We start from the raw sequence: 18,312 nt of genomic DNA on the forward strand, positions 1-18,312 counted from the left end.
ACCTTCCAGGAGATTCACTCAGAGAGGGGAAGATAACCCGCCCCAGCCTTCTCCGCACATCGGACAATATCACGAGAACAGACGAACAACGGTGGGGACGGATTTGAAGGGGAGATGCTATCTAGACTGGGCTTGGGTTATGTTATAAAGTCCTTGGTCAGTATCAAAACAAGTAATCATCTCAGAGCATCTCATATTTGTTCATCATTACTATCAAAATGTCCCAAAACACATTCAATGTCGCCGTAGTTGGTCTTGGTGCCCTCGGCAGCGGAGCAGCCTACCACGCCGCCATCAAAGGTGCCAGCGTCATCGGCTTCGAGCAGTATGAGTTTGGCAACGTTTACGGCTCATCTCACGACACATCTCGCATTGTCAGAACATCCTATGGATCACCAGACTACGTGGCCCTCGCTCGCGCAGCCTATAAGGACTGGGCTGAGCTGGAGCGTCGCAGCGGTCTTCAAATGCTGACCATCACCGGCGGTGTAGCATTCTTTCCCAAGACAACCACTCCTGAGAGTGAAATGAACGATTTTGAGAAGACTATGACGGTTGGAGACTTTGCAAGAAGTCTGGATGTGAGCGGCATTCCATATGAGCTGCTTGGCCCCGAAGAGGTCATGAAGCGATGGCCAGCTTTCAATGTCCCCGAGGGTGTTCAAACAATATACACTGCCGACTCGGGTATCGTGCATGCGTCAAAGTCAGTTGCGGCAATGCAATATCAGGCTCGTGCCAATGGTGCAGTTTTGAAGGAAAAGACACGCGTTGATGCAGTCATCCCCAACAAGAATGGAAAGGGTGTGACATTAGAGACATCCAAGGGTCATTTCCATGCCGACAAGGTCATCTTGGCTTGCGATGCGTGGATCAACAAGCTTCTTGCACCTCTGGGTGCAGAGATCCCATTGACGGTCATGCAAGAACAAGTCACATACTACAAGCCAGCTGATCTCGAGCCCTTTGACGAGACCAAATTTCCTGTCTGGATCTGGGCCGGAGATCGATATTACTACGGTTTCCCCATGTACGGCGAGCCAGCTATCAAAGCAGGTCGCGACACATCGAACAATTTTATGACGCCCGAGAACCGCACATTCGTTCCCTCGGAAGATTTGTTCAACGAGTTGACATCGTTCATGGGCAATCTTATCCCTGAACGGGGTGAGCCATTGCGAACTGTCACATGCCAATATGCGATTACACCTGATCGACAATTCATTATTAGTCCATTGAAGAATCATCCTGATATTATTATCGGACTGGGTGGTGGCCATGCCTTTAAGTTTTCGCCAGCTATTGGACGTGTTCTTGCGGAGCTTGCGATAGATGGCTCGACAAAGGAGGATATCTCTAACTTTGGCATTCCTAGATCGGCAGCCGATAGTAAACTGTAGATAGAGTGACAAACATGGATTCTTCTTGAGACATTAGTAATGAATACAACACGGTTTACATGCCAATCCTCACTATGACCGACCTTGAATGGCCTTGACGGTAGCGTTTAGTCTAGCATAACCCTCAACTGTAATAAAAGATCATTCTGATACCTAGACTGCAATTATTTAGTTCCAACTGAGTATATCCAATAAAGTCCTTGTAGGTTTGGTAACAAGTAGCATTGAGCAGATATACTCAAGTGGCGATTCTGTCCTTTGTTAGCCCATCCCAGTGGGCCGTAACTAACTGCTAGCTCGTCCTTGGTGACCATCCTTATCGCAAAATTAGGTCTCGGTTACAGGCAGGCTATCAGCGGAATTTTACAAGCAGCCGAACCTCATTTTAGTGGCTGACACCCCGCACGATGACTTTTGAACTATTATACATACCTCCTACATAACAACGCGAAACTCGCTCTCAGTTGCTACTTTCTCCAAATTGACAACCTACTCAGTAACAAAACCCTAGCAAAAGGACACCAACTATGAGTGCACCAAGGAAAAGGCAATACCGACGTGCCACGCAGGCATGTGATAACTGCAGGTATGAATGGTTTCCTTAAAAAGAGGTGATTTACTAACCCATGATAGACGCAAAAAGGTACGATGTCCTGGCGAAAGACCAGAATGTTCCGCCTGCTCCCGTCTTCACCAGCATTGCTCTTTTATAGAGGCGGCCTCCGTAAGCGATCAATCTACCAGCCAACTAGACTCTGCCGTGGTAAGACTCTTGATAAATACTCTTGGTTAATTCTCAACTGATCAAACAAGTCGAGTCGATTGGAACAACTCGAGGATAAGCTTGACAATCTCATTAGTAGAGTTGTGTAGGTCACGCTAGCACTGTTCTACTGTTAAACCAACACTCATTTGGTTCGTCACAGGCCCCAATCCGTGCAGGAGACTACACCATCTTCAACGTCTGAAGGGCGTAATCGCCTGCTGTCTTTTTCAACTGTTGCTCCACAACCGCTATCGTAGGTGTACTGTCAATATGTCATTCTTCCATACTGACATACCCTAGAACACCCTTACCCACTGATTTAAGCGCAAAGGCAATGGGATTTTATTTTGAACACATTCACCGACAACCTCTGTGGCTATTCGACAACCCTCGCCAAGATGTATCAGTTGACTTGATCCATGCCATCATGACCCTATTCTCTACCTACTATGCCTCCTCTCTAGATAGAGAAGGCGTAGAGACCCCTGATGTTTATTACAAAGCCGCCCGTACAAGTGTCATGCTTGCAATCGCTCAAGGGAACATGGCAATCCAGAATAGTCAGATACTCTGCTTACTGGCCTACTACAACTTTGTCAGTTAGTAATTTCTCAGCCATTACTCACACTATCTGTACTAATAGGTGAACAGTGGGCGATGTTACTACTGCTGGCTTTGATATATCCATGGCCAAGAGCATGCTTCAACTATTTCCCGACAACGACCGAGACTCAAATCTGCAAGCGAAATCGAGAGTGTTTTGGAGCATTCAATTTCTGAGCTATTCCTGCGGTGCTCCCATTTTGTTACCTTCGGTTCTGCAAGACATCGACACACCACAGATGTTGACGGTCGAAGCTCGAGATCCGCTAACGAGATGCATCCCGGTTCCAAGAGCCGCAGACATGGGGGTCCACGAGGTACTTCCAGATGTGTGGTCTCAGTCACACAAGCTTTGTGCCCTCTGGACAGATTTACGGCTTTATGTGGCCAGGTGCGTTGAGGGGCGGGCCAAATATCCCTGGCTTCCGGAATCAGATTACACAAAACTCTGCTCACAAATCCTCGATATCGAAGTGTACCACCCGGTTCATCTGAGCTACAATAGAGTCAAATTACCTTCAATATCGGCTCAATACGCGCACACAAACCGTGTAGACCTACTCCCCTGGGTCAGAATACAGGTAGCATATCACACCATCCATTGCGTGTTGAACCATCCCTGCCTCTATACCTCAATGGCAGAGAGTCCCAGGGGAAGACTAGGCGGCAACACCTTTTGGCGAGCATCATGCGAGAAAGCTTTGAGGCACTGTACCTGGATCTCGAGACTTATCAGAACAGCCAAAGAAAAAGGACTGAAGATCGTAGATCCTTTTCTCGCACAAGCAGCAGCCATTGCCAGCACACTGCATCTTTACTGGGCACGTACGAGTGACACAAGATTAAAGGCATCTTCACTGGAGAATCTGGATCTCTGTCGCAAACTTATCAAGGAGATGGCGACTCACTGGCCGATTTGTAAAGCAATTGTGCGTTTTTGACCCTGTCTATCACTAGACCGCTACTAACATCGTCCAAGGAAAGTGCCCTGGGTCATTTTATCGAGTCGGTAGAGCGTCCTTCACAGATCAATTCAGAAAGAGCATCTCCTGCAGCGGTTAAAACGTCACTTATCTGGATCCTGCTAGATGTGGCAGCTCCTCAATTCCCCAATTACAGGGATCAAACAGTCCACAGCCAGACCGTCTGGACTGGCAGCACCGGCGCCGCAGACGGTGAGATTGTCCCTGAATCCGAAATGAATACACCGCCCGCGGATATGAGAGAATCAACGACTTGCTATGCAACGCCTCCGAGGTGGATGAGGGACAGCACGCAGGCTGGGTCGCAGATGGAGGTGGTCGATCAAGGACTTGATGAAACTGCCTTGGCTTCGGCAGGAATTGTTAATGATCATCATAACACATACGATCTTGCGTGGGGCGCTTGGGAGAATCTAGGGCCTATAGGGGAGAGCTTGTTCATGAATGTTGAATGGTGGGACATGAATCAGTTTTGACGTCTTTAAAGAAGATTTGAGTAACTAAAACTACACCTATAAATAACAAGACTTGACGGAAGAGAAGACATAGACCCCAAAAGTGTTCAAACATAGTACTATGATACCAATGACAGCACTGATAGATAACTCCATAACAAATATCCTATCCCATCCATCAAGACGCGTTGTGGCCATAGGGCTCGAAAGGAAGAATGACAGAAATTATAGCCAACACAATGAACAGGCCGGCCGATATGTACAAGGGTGTAACAGTAGTAGTATCAGCAGTTACAGAGATCACAGCGGATAGCAGACCCATGATACGGTTCAGCGCGACCGCGACACCATTTCCAGTGGAGCGATGCGCAGAAGGGAACACTTCGACAGTATAAGCGTATAGTGTACCGTAGTAAAGGTTAATGCAGACCGCTAAACAATATTAGTAAGACCGTATAATGTCCAGAAAGAGGCATAAACATACAGATACAGCTGCTGATGGCAAGGTTCTGAGCTGGTGTCTTGATGATGGTGTAACAGAAGAAGAAGATAGCCGTGACGATAGCACCGACAACCATGGTATATCGACGGCCGAGAAACTTGACTTCAGTCAGACCGGCTGCGATAAGAGGACCGAAGATGGCGCAGATGTTGGTGATGGTATAGTCGCGCCATGTTTGAGTGAAAGAGGGCACGTAGTCAGGAAGACGGCTTCTGATGAGGGATCTAGTAACGTTAGCTCAGCTTTTTGTAAAGACTGAGATATTCAGGGACTTACGGGAGATAGAGAAAGAAGAGAGGATATCCCAGACCGATCAATGTCCAAGAAAACCAGATAAGGATCGTAGAAATTGCGAGTTTCTTGTTTGAGAAGAGACCTCGGATGTGTCCAAATAGGCTCTTACCAAGACCCTTGAAAGAATCAGGACGCCCGCTTTGCTCAGAGGCATTAGTGGTACCGCACGCTCTGAGAGCCTCGACGGTGAGGGAACAGGGTCGACGGTACTTGCTGGCAAGCTTCTGAAGCATTGCCACAAGTTCCTCTTCCTTACCAGAGGCGACCAAGAACTTTGGTGTTTCAGGCAATTGGATGATTAGAATTCGAAGAGCGGACATGAGAAACATCAGGGCACCTCCCGTGAACATGATGAGTCGCCAGGCCTTGTTGCTCTGCCAAGTACATGATTCGGTTTCGGAGGTGCATGACCACTCAGGTCGAGCTGTAAGAGGCAATGGTCAGCTACTCTTCTGACCCCCAGTTAAGACAGATAGGCAAGAGACTTACAGTAGAAGCCCCAGGCGATAAAGCCAGCACTGGCTTGACCAATACCCCACCACGCAGCCATGGCTGTGATAACCCATTGTTGCCTGGCCGGAACAAACTCTAGCATGACAGTAGGGTCTAGAACAAGATTACCACCAGCACCGAAGCCAAGGATAGCTACCAAGACACAGAAGCCAATCCAGTTAGGACCTGCTCCTGCAGCGATCGTAGCAATGGCTGCGATGAACAGAGTCACGTTGAAGGCGATCTTGCGGCCGATAACATCAGCACCAAAGCCCCAGAACAAAGCACCGACCAAAAGGCCAGCGTAGAGAGCCATAGCATAGCCAGTGGGATAGCCACCATCTCCTATTTCGAGGTATGCTTGAGAGGCTGCGACGCTCTGAAGGAAGACGACGAGGGAGTCAGCGGCGTAACCGAAGCCGGCGAGGCAAGATAGCTTCAAGTGGAAGTTTGTCCAACCGATCTCGTTGATGGCCTGGACGATAGTTAGCAAGGAATTTCGCAATGGGTAAGGCAATGGATGCATACCTCGTTAACCAGAAGGGTCTTCGCACTTAGAACAGGGTCCACGATGTTGCCGAGTTCATGGACGGTTCCGGTTTGGTGAACAACATGATACGATGCATTGTCAGGGGTGGGAGTCTCCTTCTCTGCCTTCTCAGTTGCAGAGGGGACATAATCATGAACATTCGACATGGTGGAGATAGTATCAGGGTGCATGAAATAGTCTCAGAGAAAAAGAGGGTAATGGTACCATGTTCTCCAGATTTGGATGCGGCTCATGTATCTTATAGATCCCAAACCGGGAACGAGCAGTGAAGGGGCTATCCTGACCCTTGCACCTACGAGTTCTAGATGGGCAAAGATACATAGACAGACATTGCGCGGGGTAGCGCATCAGAAATGGGTCAAATGATACGGGCACGGATGGGGATGAACGGGGTTATCGAGCTAAGACGGAGTGTATCTCTCTAGTTTGTGGGACTGGCTAGCCAAGACTTGGCATGAGGAGTGATTCAGCGCCTAGTCCATGTTACTTTGTAAGTGGTTATCTGTGATTTGCAGGTATTTCGGGACAAGATCCTCGCGGATCCGGGATATCAAATCTCGGGATAACATATTGTACAATTCCGTCAAGTGCGAGATTCATGTTTCTACATTTACTATCATGATAGCAGATTAGCGGATTGTCAATATAGCTCTTTTGACTTGTCCAATCTATCGTTACAGACTAGAGATAACATTATGGGGTGCATTATCGCGTCAAGCCACGCTGCAGTCCTCCGAAGACGGGATGAGGGCGGGGGCGGATTCTAGCCGAAGCTTGCTAGCCCATCGGAATCAACACGGATTCTCCGATGGAGCGGCTTCTTGGTATCATCCGTAATACGGCGCATCAACGACACCTTTGTTATAATGATAAAGAGTTAATCAATGGTCCATAGGAAGAGCATCACTTTCTCAGTATACCATTCTTGTCAAGATGTCTTTCCACGTTGCGCATCCGTTTGTCTCGTCCTTCTTCTCCATAGCTGGACTAGCTGGACTTTTGTCTCTGCTTGCGAGATACTTATCGTCGACTCGCTCGTCAAAGCCAATCGACACCAAATTCGTCCAAAATCTGAATGTCACGGCTCGAGCTTTACCTTCTTCGTGGTATAGAACTAAGGAAATCTACGAACTCGAGCGCCGCGCCATCTTTGCTAAGAAATGGATCTTTGTCAGCCACAGGCTGCGACTTTCTGAAGTTGGATCCTATGTTGACTTGCATGAAGCTGGTTTCCAGTTCTACCTGATCAAGAACAAAGAGGGTATCATTGAGGGTTTTCGCGGCACATATAAAGACTCCCAGAATGCCAAGATTCCTATTCATGTGCGCGTTGATGACAAGGGGTTTATCTGGGTCAATCTCGATACCTCCAAGACCCCTGAAGATTGGTCGGCCGAGTTCAACAACATCGACAAAATGGCAAGACACGAATCCTTCAACTTCGATGACTTTCGGTTTGACCATACCTGGGGTATGAGCGGCGACTACAACTGGAAAACTCTAGCCGATAACTACAACGAGTGTTATCATTGCAAAATAGCCCACCCTGATGCCGCTGCTATAGCAGATCTCGCAGCATACAAGGTGGAACCTAAAGGTGGTAATATCGAGCACTTTGCAAACGTGAATGCCGAAGCAGAAAAGTCTGGCTTGAAGGTTGTCAGCAACTACTACTTTCCCAACGCCTGCATGACTGTCTCGTAAGTGATCCCTTCTCCAATTATTCCTCGTCCTAATATTTCTAGCCCCAACTTCTTCTATCTCATGCGCTGCGTCCCTACTTCAGTTGGCCACTGTTCCATGGAATACGAAGTCTACAGACACAAGGATGCCAGCGACGAAGGGTTCACGACGATCGATGAAATGTTCAAGAGGATTCTGGCAGAAGATAAATGGCTCTGTAATAACGCTCAAAAGAACCTCAATGCGGGTGTTTTTATTAATGGAGAGATGCATCCCAAGTTGGAGCAAGGACCTCTCTACTTTCAACACAGGGTCCGAGGTATTTTGACTGCTCATCATGAGCTGGAGACGAAGGCTGGAAAGGAGATTTGATAGGTTCAAGGTGACAGTTTGTTGGGCACTACTAGTAACAATAGGTAGTTCAAACTTATACATAATCTATCATGAGAAAATGGCCAAATAGTGCAATTGCTCAGGAAAATATCATTACGCTTTTGTTAACTAACTATATGGTAGACATCTATAGGACCTACTTCAGCTCGAATTGCATTCTGCCCTCATCACTCACTCCCAAAGACACAACTTCCTTTGACTCCTCACTAACAACCTTTCGCTGGTCACCTGGTGGCAGGATAACGACAAGAGTCTTCCAAGGCGCTTCAAAGCCTGAGCTCTCATCTCTCGAGAACTTGACCTTGATCTCAGTCTCCGTAGCAGTGTAAGAAAGCGTGTAAGAAGAGATCTTGTTCTTGGTAGCCGCCGATGTTCCATCGTCCTCATACCAGACAGTCTCGTGCCACTTTCCACCCTTGGACGCCTTCTTGGGAGGGAAGATCTCGACAGCTCGGTAGTCGTCGAGGGGAAGGTCTGCAACGTTCTCCTTCTCACCGGGTGAAAGGACTTGGACGTCACGACCGACCGGAATGGCACGGCCGACCTTTCCGAGAACGGGAATTCCGGCGCCTGACCACTCTGCGTCGATGTCAACCCATTGGCCGGCCTCGAGGTATTGGTAAGGTGCGTTGAGGTTCAGGTAACCCTCATCGTCGTCGGATGCCTTGGGGAGGTAGATTCTAGCCTTGCTGGCTCCAGACTCAAATACTCCTCCAACAAGCATGGAGTCACCCAACCAGTACTGTTTCTCTCCGTCAAGAAGGTTCCAGACCTCAGGGTCAGACTCGTAGCCCCATCCAACCCATCTCTGGGGAGGCAAAGCGCTCTTGTGGCTCTCTAGCGCGAGAGAGTAGATGTAAGGAATCATGGCGTAGCGGCGCTTTATGGTCTTGCGCACGAGATGGGTGATGGAGGGATGCATCCAGGGCTCAATGACATCGCCAATGGAGTTGTCGTCGCCAGTCTTGAAGCAGTTGATAGCGAATCGTGGAGAGTAGATACCGAGCTGAACCCAGCGAAGCAAAAGCTCGGGGGTGGGCTGGGGACCTTCAAAACCACCAATGTCGTGTCCGTAGCACTGCATCAGACACATACCAGCAGTCAGAGACAAAGCCGTTGAGCCTCGCATGCTGTCCCAGCTAGTTGTGTTGTCGCCACTCCATGAACTGCAAGCATAGCGTAGAGTACCAGCTGTGGCACTGCGGGTGAGAACGAAGGGGCGAGAGTCGGGGTTCACGGCCAGAAGAGCGTCGTGTGAGGCCTTGCCGTTGAGCTCAGTGTGGAGACTGCGGCCCCAGAGGCCTACTTGAGGTCGCTTCTCAAGACCCTCGGGGACATTGAGGATATCCTTTCCAACGTTGAGAGCACACTGCCACTCGTCGTCGGGAATAGTGTACTCGTTGTTGTCATTCCACATACAATCGATACCTTCTTCCGCTAGCTTCTTGATACCATTATACCACCAATTGTAACCAGCTTCAGAGGTAAAGTCAATGTGTCCACCATCATCTCTCTCACCACCACCAGCGCTCCACAGCTTTGTGACAGCTGCCTTCTTGGTGTGCGAATCAGTAAACAAACCGCCGGCCTCCTTGAGCTTCTCGTACTCTGGGTGAGATGCTGTGAGGTAAGGCTTCACGTTCGCAATGAGACGCATGCCGAGCTTGTGGTATTGCTTGATCCAGTCTTCAGGGTCAGGGAATCGGTGGTTATTCCAGGTAAAGACGTGTCTGTTCTTGGGAGGGTGCTCGGCAACGGTGTATCCGGATGACATCTGGTAGGCTGAACAGGGAATATCATGCTCCTTCATCTTGTTGGCTAGCTCGATGAGAGCTTCGCCTGCAGGAGGGCTGTCGAGCATAGAGTACTTCATGCCACCAGACAGATATCCGAAAGCCCAGCGGGGTACAAGAAGAGGGAAGCCCGCTAGCTCAGCGTACGTCTGGACAATATCCTTGAGAGTCTTGCCAGTGATGATGTACTCCTCGAGACCACCAAAGTCTTGGCGATAGACCTTGTAGAAACCCCACATGCCGTCCATCTCTGAGCCGATGGAGTATTCACCACGAGTGTGGCTGGTTGAGAACATGGCTACACAGCCCTGAGGAGTAGCATTGATCAGGAGTGGTATGTTCTTGTACAAAGGATCTGTTCGGTGCACATCATATCCGAAACTATCTGTTGCTGATAGCTGGAAGCGTCGACCAGAGAGATCCATAGGCGCAGCCTTCTCGCCAAGTCCAGCGTGGAAGGTCTTGCGATTATACAGAGTATAATGCGCAACACCATCACCGTTCATACAGTAAGATCGATTGGGCAGATCTTCAAGAATAGGTGGCTGTCCTTCAAACCCGACGGAAAGAAGAGGAGTTTCGCCAGAGTAGTCGACATTGGCAATGACGTCGCCGATCTGGATCTTGGTGCCCTTCTCAGAAGAGGTCACATTGGGTTTGGCACCATCCAGCTTTGTCTCAGCGCGGGGGACGCCGGGATGAGGAGGTGTGGGGTGGGTTGGAGAGGTGAAGGTTGTGCGGAAGACGTTAGGTCGGACAGCTTCGAAAGAGAATTCGAAGGGGAGAGTAGAGTCATTGCACTTGAGGTGCACTGAGGGTTTCGATGGGTCCTTGGTGGAGGCATCAGGGCCCCAGTATGTAGGGATGCGTTCGCGTTGAGGCATGATGAAGGTCTTTCAACGAGGTGAATATGTCTTGATGACAGAAGATAAGATTATTGACAGATACGGGGGATGCTTCTTCTTAAATACGATGATGCTGTACACGTAGCGGGGAACCCATGCTTCACGATGGCCTCATTTCTAAATGCCGACCGGAGTTGCAATGCATACTCCGTTGACTTTGGTCGGAGAATCTTGATCAAGTCCGTGGCCGTGGCATTTCCATTGCCGGAATGTTAACCGAGTTCGGAGACAGTTGACCAAGTCCGAACGCTAACATGTTTTCCCCATGGGGTTGTTAGTAGCATGTTGGTATGTTAAAGTCAGTATCAATTGAACATCAAATGACTATTTTTCTCTCTCTTTTTCTTCTTCGCTTCAACTTGGCCAGCTCGTAGGTTTCAGATGTTCATATGGATCAGTCAAAGTCGACGTTATCACTTGTTATGACAAGAATGAAGCCAGCCAGATCAAGTTAGTCGTAGTTTTGCTTCCTGACAGTAACAGAACGAAGCTCCACATTATATTCGCGTGACCCTATCAATTTCTCCTCTTGTTTGTCTAATGCACTTGACTGACTCTATCCCCGCATTCTTGGTATCGGACATTCTTTGCTATCACCGCTCAACATGGTCTCAGACGAGGCCCGATACGGTGAATGTTTGACTGATCACCCGCCACGACATGACTCTGCACAACCTCGTGCTCGCAAGAAACGAATCCCGGTAATTATCAATCTGATGCCGCTTTAACTGTGCCACGGACTAACATTTGCCAAGACGTCTTGCGGTTCTTGTCGTCAGAGCAAGGTACACACCCATGAGGTTGTAGTTTTATGACAAGATAGTAATGTGATTATCAGGTTAAGTGTGATGGCTCAAGGCCATGCTCTCGGTATGCCCTTCTGCCTTGGCAGTTCATACAACTACTGCCATATATACTGACAGCATGCAGATGCCAGCAACTCCAAAAAACATGCAATTTTGTTGAGAAGCCAAAAGAACCTCATGAATTGTCTGTTACCCTCATCGGGCGATGGAATAATAACTAATGGCTGAGTAGACAAATAGAAGCCCTGGAGAAAGAAATCGAGTCACTGAGAGCACGTCTACCACCAAGTGCGCCCAACACAGCCAGGCCATTTACCAGCAACTACATAACTGATGCCGAAAGACCACTTCAATTCGCCCCTCGAACGACATTCAATCCACCATCAGAGACACTTAACCCCCCAGCAGACATTACCTACGCCCATGCATCAAGTGTTCCATCTCAGCTGGCAGTCTCAACCAGCACAAGCTCCCCGGAAACTGCATCACACTTTCCACGACCTCCCAAACGTCCAAGATCATCTTTCGAAACTGAGACCCCGGCTGCTGCAAATATCTTCAGCGATGATGACTTGAGCAATGAAGAAGCAGAGTTATACTTCAACGCTTTCTTTTCCGGATGTGATCGCTATGTTCCTGTCTTTGATCCGCGCTACGATTCTTTTCCGGCGATTCGCAGCCGGAGTGATCTATTATTCACTACCATCTGCTCAGTGGGATGTCGTGTTCTAAATGGGACAAATCCGAGATGGCGAACACTTGCATTGCGGACGCAGCGTATGCTGAATGCTGCAATAGCGAATCCGTCGACTGGCAACCTTGAGACTGTGCAAGCATTACTGGTTCAGGCATGCTATGCTGGTGAGAGAGCCATTCTGATAGCCATCGCTACCCGCATGGCCATGGATCTAGGATTCACAGAAGCGTATGACACGCTCGTTTCTGAATCTGTTCTTGGTGATGCGCTCCCCAACAGCGAACAAACTATCATGGAAAACAACTACACGCGTATGAGAAAAGCACGGGTTTGGCTTCACCTTCTTGTCCTGAGTTATATCCTCCACGTTGATGCTGGAGGTGTACCAACGTTCAAATTCAGAGGTGCTTCGCGTCGATGCAGAATCCTACTCCAAAGCCCATTCTCAACAGGCATGGATCACTACCTTTTCGCTCAAGTTGAACTGAATGTTCTTCGCGCCAAGATTTACGCGTCTTTACCACAGAGGGCGAACCTAAGCGACAGCGAGATCATGGACTTGGTGAGAGATGCAAAACTCGACATAGATGTTTGGTTCCATGACTGGATTCGTATCTCGCAACCACATCACCAGGATATGCCGTGGTTCGTGCCGAACTTGTCGGTCCAGAGATGTTGGGCTGATAACATGGCTCTCTGCCGCGCGGTACGAGCTGCGGGCGTGGAGAACGTGAACGTTATGTCAGTTACGCAAAAGACCATTCTTGACATGACTAAAGCGTCGCTGAAACAACATCTTGATATCATAATCCAAGAGCCACGACTCTACCTCAAGAGTATCCGGTATGCTATGGACTTTGTCTGGGCAAAAAACACCTTTTGTTGTTTGCTTCTCCTCAAGTTATCTGCTCTTCTACCCGATAATGTCGATCAACAATCACAACACGATCTAGTCGCCAAAGCAAGTATTTTACTTAACGAGCTGGAGACTGCAGTTGCTGGCGGGCTCAAAGGAGATAGTCGATCAAACACAAGTGTTCTGTACCTTCAACTTTTGAAGCTGAGCATCCAAAAGTATAAACGAGGGCTTAACCTAGACTCAGATGATACTGTGGAACCTGAAGAGAATGGAGAACATCAAGCCGGATATACGGAACTGGAGTCGTTTGTGCCTGATCAGTTCGTGTTTGAGTGGGACTTTCCAGGTCTAACGTTGTTTTCGTCGCCGATCAATGAGACGACATGGTTGAATGAGTTCCTCACTGGTTCGCAGGACTTTGGAGAGAGTGGAGGAAGCATCAATTGGGCTTTGATAGACTTTTCGATGTAAAGAGATGGCACATTCTTAGTTGGGTTCCATATATTTGTTTGGATATCATTATATAGTATTATAAGTGTATAGTCAATGTCGGATACTCTCTACTAGGCAATATGCATAAGCCCATCAGTCATGGTAATCCGAGTCAAGAGACAAGCTTAGAAGCCCTCCTTGAGGTAACCGAAAGACAGGTGAGGATCGTTGAATCCGTCGCTACCAGGGAAAATGCTGTAATCCCAGACGGTGTAAAAGTTTCGCAAGAACAGGGTGCCGATAAGAGCATAGCCCTCAGGACCATCTTGGACGGGAGGCCAGCAGGCATCGTCGCGGTTGGCAAAGCCAGGGAGGCGGAGCTGATCACCTCGGACGGTGACGTTCTTCTCGTCGCCGTAGTATCCAATCTTGAAAGTAAGAGACCAGTCCTTGGTGAACTCGCTGCAGAGGGGGATGTGCTCTCCCTTGAGAATGGCAGTGTAGTTCATGCCGATGGACTCGTAGATAGAGTCGATCATGGACTTGGGGAATGTGATGGCAGAAGCGCCCGTGTCAAAGACGATGCTCATGCCGTTCATCTCGGTCTCTTTCTCGGCCTTGCCGGTCTTGCACTTCTTGTCGGTTTTCTTTCCAGTGGTGCTGTGGATGATCGATCGCCAGAGGTCGAATTCACCGTTGTTGGTGGCCAGGGGCACAGAGATCAAGTCGCCCTCAACATACTTGTCCTCGCGCGATCCTCCGAGGGTCACGACGCCCTTGCCGGCCTTGTCGCCGGTACTGTCGTCTTCGCCTGCTGCGTAGTAGATACCGAAGCGAGGCTTGTCCATAAGCTTCTGCTCCATCAGAGACTCGAAAATAGGAGTGGCATCACCGTCCTGGATGCTACCGAAAGCGAGACCCATGAAGCCATCAGCAGCAAGGGATGACCAGGTGCTCTCGTTGGCAGCGATGAACTTGGAATCCCACTTCAAGCCGCCGGCTGAGAACTTGTCCTCGACGGTAGGACCGATGATCGTGCCGCCGAGGTACTCGATGTTGGCGTCGTGGCCAGTCTTCTTGCCGGTGGAAGACGCGGTGAGGTTGTACCCGAACCGGTCACCCTTGTTGACATGGGGGCAGGTCTCGGCGCACTCAACGTCGACCATCCATGCAGAAGCACTGCCAGTGTCGAAGAGAAGACGGGCAGTTTGCGCGGGTGTTCCAACACCAAACTCGACCATTTTCTATACAAGTTAGTTTATTTTGCTACTAGCCTGTAGAGGCTGTGATCGACATACATAACCCTCCTTGACGAAAATAGGGAGGTCAAGGACATCGGCCGAAGCTAAGCCCATGACAGAAGAGGCCAAAAGGGCCGAGGCGAAACGAGCGACAGACATCTTTTTCGTTATTTCGTGAGATTAATTATGAAAATGATGATCATTCAAGGCGAACTTGTGGTTGTTCTGTTCTTATATACGGAACGCGCCCTGACCGCCGTGCGCAACTAAGATTAGGTGGGTTGACAGGACCCGTAAACACGAGCCAATCTCGGATATTCCGGGATATTTTTAGGAGTTCCATAGTTAACGATCACATGAGGTAACGTCTGTGCTTGGTTTTTCTGTGCTGGGATTTCATGCCATTGATCAAGAGGTCTACGCTTAAGTGTTTCAACTTGAGAGGCTTGGTACTTTATTTCATCTCATATTAATGATATGACATCACCTGTAACGGCCACTATTATTGACTAAACTTGTAGAGGCAATACATACATCATGGGCTAGACAAGTGCCCGCGGGCAAGCAGCCAAGCAATTGTACACTGTTGACTCGTGTTGGAGGATACTGTATACGAAGCAAGGATGCAATTGGCTCGGTCTGTCGATCAGGTATGATTTTGACTTTGTCCCAATGACAATCCACGAGATCCATTCCATGATGAGGTTAGTGCCGAACTGTCATTGCTACATGACATGTTGCCTTGCAAAGCCATGTCAAGTTTTTCCAAGGGGGCATCGGCCAGCTCTTTATATTTTTTCGGCCCGCAGGAGAGAAATGAGATAATGCAACACAATCAGGAACCCGTAGGTCAGATGAGATGAGGCACACTACGAACTCGGTACTCACTCTCCTTCTAGAAAGATTCCATTGTTTCAGAAGCAGAGTTATTCCAATTAACGTTAGGTCCAGTCTCAGCTAAGCATGAATAATTTTTAATCTGCAGGGATTTGTCCCCATTAGAACCGGCTGTTCGGAACTGACTTGGCCAACTGCAGTTTGAACTGCCGACTTGATCACAAAGCATACTCAGAATTTGCTCAGGATAAACCCTTAACCACCTTTTTTCGCAAGCAAAGCCGAGAAACCAACGGATATACCTAGTGGGAGTGGGATGGTCCGGCTTTGGTAATCAGGGCACTAGACTGACTAAGTACCTCTTGACAGGTACGAACCGTTGCCTCGGTTCTTGTTTTTTCACCCGATGAAACCTTAAAAGCAGGGTTCCAGGAAACAGATGACGGAGATGCGATGGGGGGCAAGTACTGTAGATGGAGTCTTGAAGATATGCTAGATCGATCATCATCATAATAAAAGGGATTGTCAATTCCCATCTTTGTAAACAGTTTCCTCATTCCCATCTAATTACCCACGTTCTTTCTTGCTGCAACTCAGCCCAACATGCGTTTCTCCTCTATCTCAAGCCTCGGCCTCGTCGCCCTGTCGACTTTAGCTGTCGCTGCTAAGCCCAACGATACCTACGATTACATTGTCGTCGGAGGTGGCCCTTCAGGCATCATCACTGCTGAGCGACTCTCTGAGGCTAACAAGAAGGTTCTTCTTCTCGAGCGTGGCCAAAGAGGCCCTACCATCCACACTGGATCCAACCACTCTCTCCCATGGGACAAGTCCTTGACTCCCATCGATGTCCCTGGTCTTTCCGCTGCTGTCGGTGGCCTTGATCTCTGGAATGAGTACATGTGCACCGACACTGCCGGTCTGGCTGCCTGTATTCTTGGAGGTGGTGTTACCGTAAACTACATGGTTTTCGTGCACCCTCCCGAGCGCGACTTCAACGACAAGTGGCCCAAGGGATGGAAGTGGAGTGATGTTGCCCCTGCTGCTGAGAGACTGTACGCTCGCAACCCCGGTACCACTGTGCCTTCCAAGGACAACAAGCGCTACGACACTGGTCTTTACAGCACTCTGTCCTCGTTCCTTAACAAGGCTGGATGGAAGTCCGTTGATATGCTCAAGCAGCCCAACGAGAAGCACCAGGTCTACAGCTGGCCTTCATGGAACGTCCAGAACTCTCTCCGAGCTGGACCCGTCAGGACTTACCTCCCCCTCGCGGAGAAGCGCGACAACTTTAGCCTTCAAATGGGTACCAAGGTCATCCGCGTTGTCCGATCCGGCTCTCGCGCCACTGGTGTTGAAGTAGAGACCGCCGAAGGCAAGAAGCAGATCATCAATCTCTCCAAGAACGGCCGTGTCGTTCTCTCTGCCGGTGCCATGTCTACTCCCCGACTTCTGTTTAACTCTGGTATCGGGCCCAAGAAGCAGATCCTCAATGCCAAGAAGTCTGGTGTCACTCTCCCTGCCCAGCGAAACTGGATCGACCTTCCCGTCGGCAAGGAGATCAAGGACCACCCCATCTTTGCCATCAACGTCAAGACTGATGGTAAGTGGGGCATGCTCGACACCGATAGTGTTCTCAACGGCACCGACACCAAGAACATTAAGCTCTTTGAGGACAAGGCCTCTGGTGTTTTGACCCAGGGTCGTCACCGTCTCATCTTCTTCACTTCTCGCAAGGGAATTGATGGCAAGACTCGTTACTTCCAGGGCTCTACCTCTGCTGCTGGTGACGGTATCATCTCCATCAAGGTTTACCTTACTCACGGCTCTACCTCTTCTGGTGTCCTGGGTCTTGACCAGAAGGGAAACACTGTTTTCGAGAAGACTCCCTATCTGACCACCAAGGCCGATACCGAGGCTTCCAGGGCTTTCCTTGAGGAGTTCATCGCCTCCATCACTGACAAGTCTACTGGTTACACCCTGGAGGGCAACAAGACCATCGATGATCTTCTTGAGAAGCCCGACCAGGGAGACCATTTCATCGGTTCTGCCAAGATTGGTTCCGTCGTCGACACTAACACCAAGGTCTTTGGAATGGACAACCTTGTAAGTTGATATGTTGCCTAAGTTACTTGTCGGATACTAACAGATACACAGTTCATTACCGATGCTAGTATTCACCCCGACCTCGCCACTGGCAACATTCAGACCATTGTCATGGTTACCGCCGAGGCTGCTGTTGCCAAGATTCTGGCCTGCTAAGTTGGGAATATGGCCGGTTGCACGTACTATATAGACTCCATGACTACTTGATTAATGACCGGTATGGTTAGCTGATTTCAATGTACATAATTTTTTCCGTTATATTCTCTGTGTAGTCTTTTTTATGTGACGTATGAATGTCTGAGCCAACGTCCAAGCCTCAACTTGTATTGTGAACAATCCGATCACCTATACTAGTTTGAGTTCACAAACTTAAAGTAAAACTCACTGCACATACGCTTGTGTGAATCAAAAACCCACACTAAACCCACCCCCATCAAAGGAATAATGTCGAGAGCTTTTAAGATCTGACATGCTTGCTTGGTTGCAATGCCTATCTGGATGTAGCCCAAGCCATC

The 18,312-nt window shown here is 49.0% G+C and overlaps 8 protein-coding genes across 8 annotated transcripts; 5 read left to right on the plus strand and 3 right to left on the minus strand.

The window, feature by feature from the left end:
* Positions 1 to 218: 218 nt before the first annotated feature.
* FGSG_02924 (uncharacterized protein) lies at positions 219 to 1,400 on the plus strand (the record flags this gene model as incomplete). The annotated part of the gene is made up of 1 exon (XM_011324575.1): positions 219 to 1,400. One exon carries the CDS (start codon positions 219 to 221, stop codon positions 1,398 to 1,400), a length of 1,182 nt encoding a protein of 393 aa, XP_011322877.1.
* Positions 1,401 to 1,927: 527 nt separating this feature from the next.
* On the plus strand, positions 1,928 to 3,604 carry FGSG_02923 (uncharacterized protein; the record flags this gene model as incomplete). Its single annotated transcript, XM_011324576.1, has 7 exons — positions 1,928 to 1,986; positions 2,034 to 2,043; positions 2,214 to 2,269; positions 2,327 to 2,419; positions 2,467 to 2,765; positions 2,818 to 3,160; positions 3,325 to 3,604. The coding sequence occupies 7 exons, from the start codon at positions 1,928 to 1,930 to the stop codon at positions 3,602 to 3,604; spliced, it is 1,140 nt and encodes a 379-aa protein (XP_011322878.1).
* Positions 3,605 to 4,385: 781 nt separating this feature from the next.
* On the minus strand, positions 4,386 to 6,191 carry FGSG_02922 (uncharacterized protein; the record flags this gene model as incomplete). Its single annotated transcript, XM_011324577.1, has 5 exons — positions 4,386 to 4,639; positions 4,692 to 4,933; positions 4,986 to 5,427; positions 5,493 to 5,970; positions 6,024 to 6,191. 5 exons carry the CDS (start codon positions 6,189 to 6,191, stop codon positions 4,386 to 4,388), a joined length of 1,584 nt encoding a protein of 527 aa, XP_011322879.1.
* Positions 6,192 to 6,978: 787 nt separating this feature from the next.
* FGSG_02921 (uncharacterized protein) lies at positions 6,979 to 8,100 on the plus strand (the record flags this gene model as incomplete). The annotated part of the gene is made up of 2 exons (XM_011324578.1): positions 6,979 to 7,745; positions 7,791 to 8,100. 2 exons carry the CDS (start codon positions 6,979 to 6,981, stop codon positions 8,098 to 8,100), a joined length of 1,077 nt encoding a protein of 358 aa, XP_011322880.1.
* A 157-nt stretch (positions 8,101 to 8,257) lies between these two features.
* Positions 8,258 to 10,798, minus strand: FGSG_02920 (uncharacterized protein; the record flags this gene model as incomplete). Its single annotated transcript, XM_011324579.1, has 1 exon — positions 8,258 to 10,798. One exon carries the CDS (start codon positions 10,796 to 10,798, stop codon positions 8,258 to 8,260), a length of 2,541 nt encoding a protein of 846 aa, XP_011322881.1.
* A 626-nt stretch (positions 10,799 to 11,424) lies between these two features.
* Positions 11,425 to 13,652, plus strand: FGSG_02919 (uncharacterized protein; the record flags this gene model as incomplete). The annotated part of the gene is made up of 4 exons (XM_011324580.1): positions 11,425 to 11,520; positions 11,658 to 11,689; positions 11,750 to 11,809; positions 11,858 to 13,652. 4 exons carry the CDS (start codon positions 11,425 to 11,427, stop codon positions 13,650 to 13,652), a joined length of 1,983 nt encoding a protein of 660 aa, XP_011322882.1.
* A 146-nt stretch (positions 13,653 to 13,798) lies between these two features.
* Positions 13,799 to 15,013, minus strand: FGSG_02918 (uncharacterized protein; the record flags this gene model as incomplete). The annotated part of the gene is made up of 2 exons (XM_011324581.1): positions 13,799 to 14,857; positions 14,912 to 15,013. 2 exons carry the CDS (start codon positions 15,011 to 15,013, stop codon positions 13,799 to 13,801), a joined length of 1,161 nt encoding a protein of 386 aa, XP_011322883.1.
* A 1,281-nt stretch (positions 15,014 to 16,294) lies between these two features.
* Positions 16,295 to 17,953, plus strand: FGSG_02917 (uncharacterized protein; the record flags this gene model as incomplete). The annotated part of the gene is made up of 2 exons (XM_011324582.1): positions 16,295 to 17,797; positions 17,849 to 17,953. The coding sequence occupies 2 exons, from the start codon at positions 16,295 to 16,297 to the stop codon at positions 17,951 to 17,953; spliced, it is 1,608 nt and encodes a 535-aa protein (XP_011322884.1).
* Between the last annotated feature and the right edge of the window lie 359 nt (positions 17,954 to 18,312).

Source organism: Fusarium graminearum, chromosome 2, assembly GCF_000240135.3.
Source record: "Fusarium graminearum PH-1 chromosome 2, whole genome shotgun sequence".
Taxonomy (NCBI): Eukaryota; Fungi; Ascomycota; class Sordariomycetes; order Hypocreales; family Nectriaceae; genus Fusarium; species Fusarium graminearum.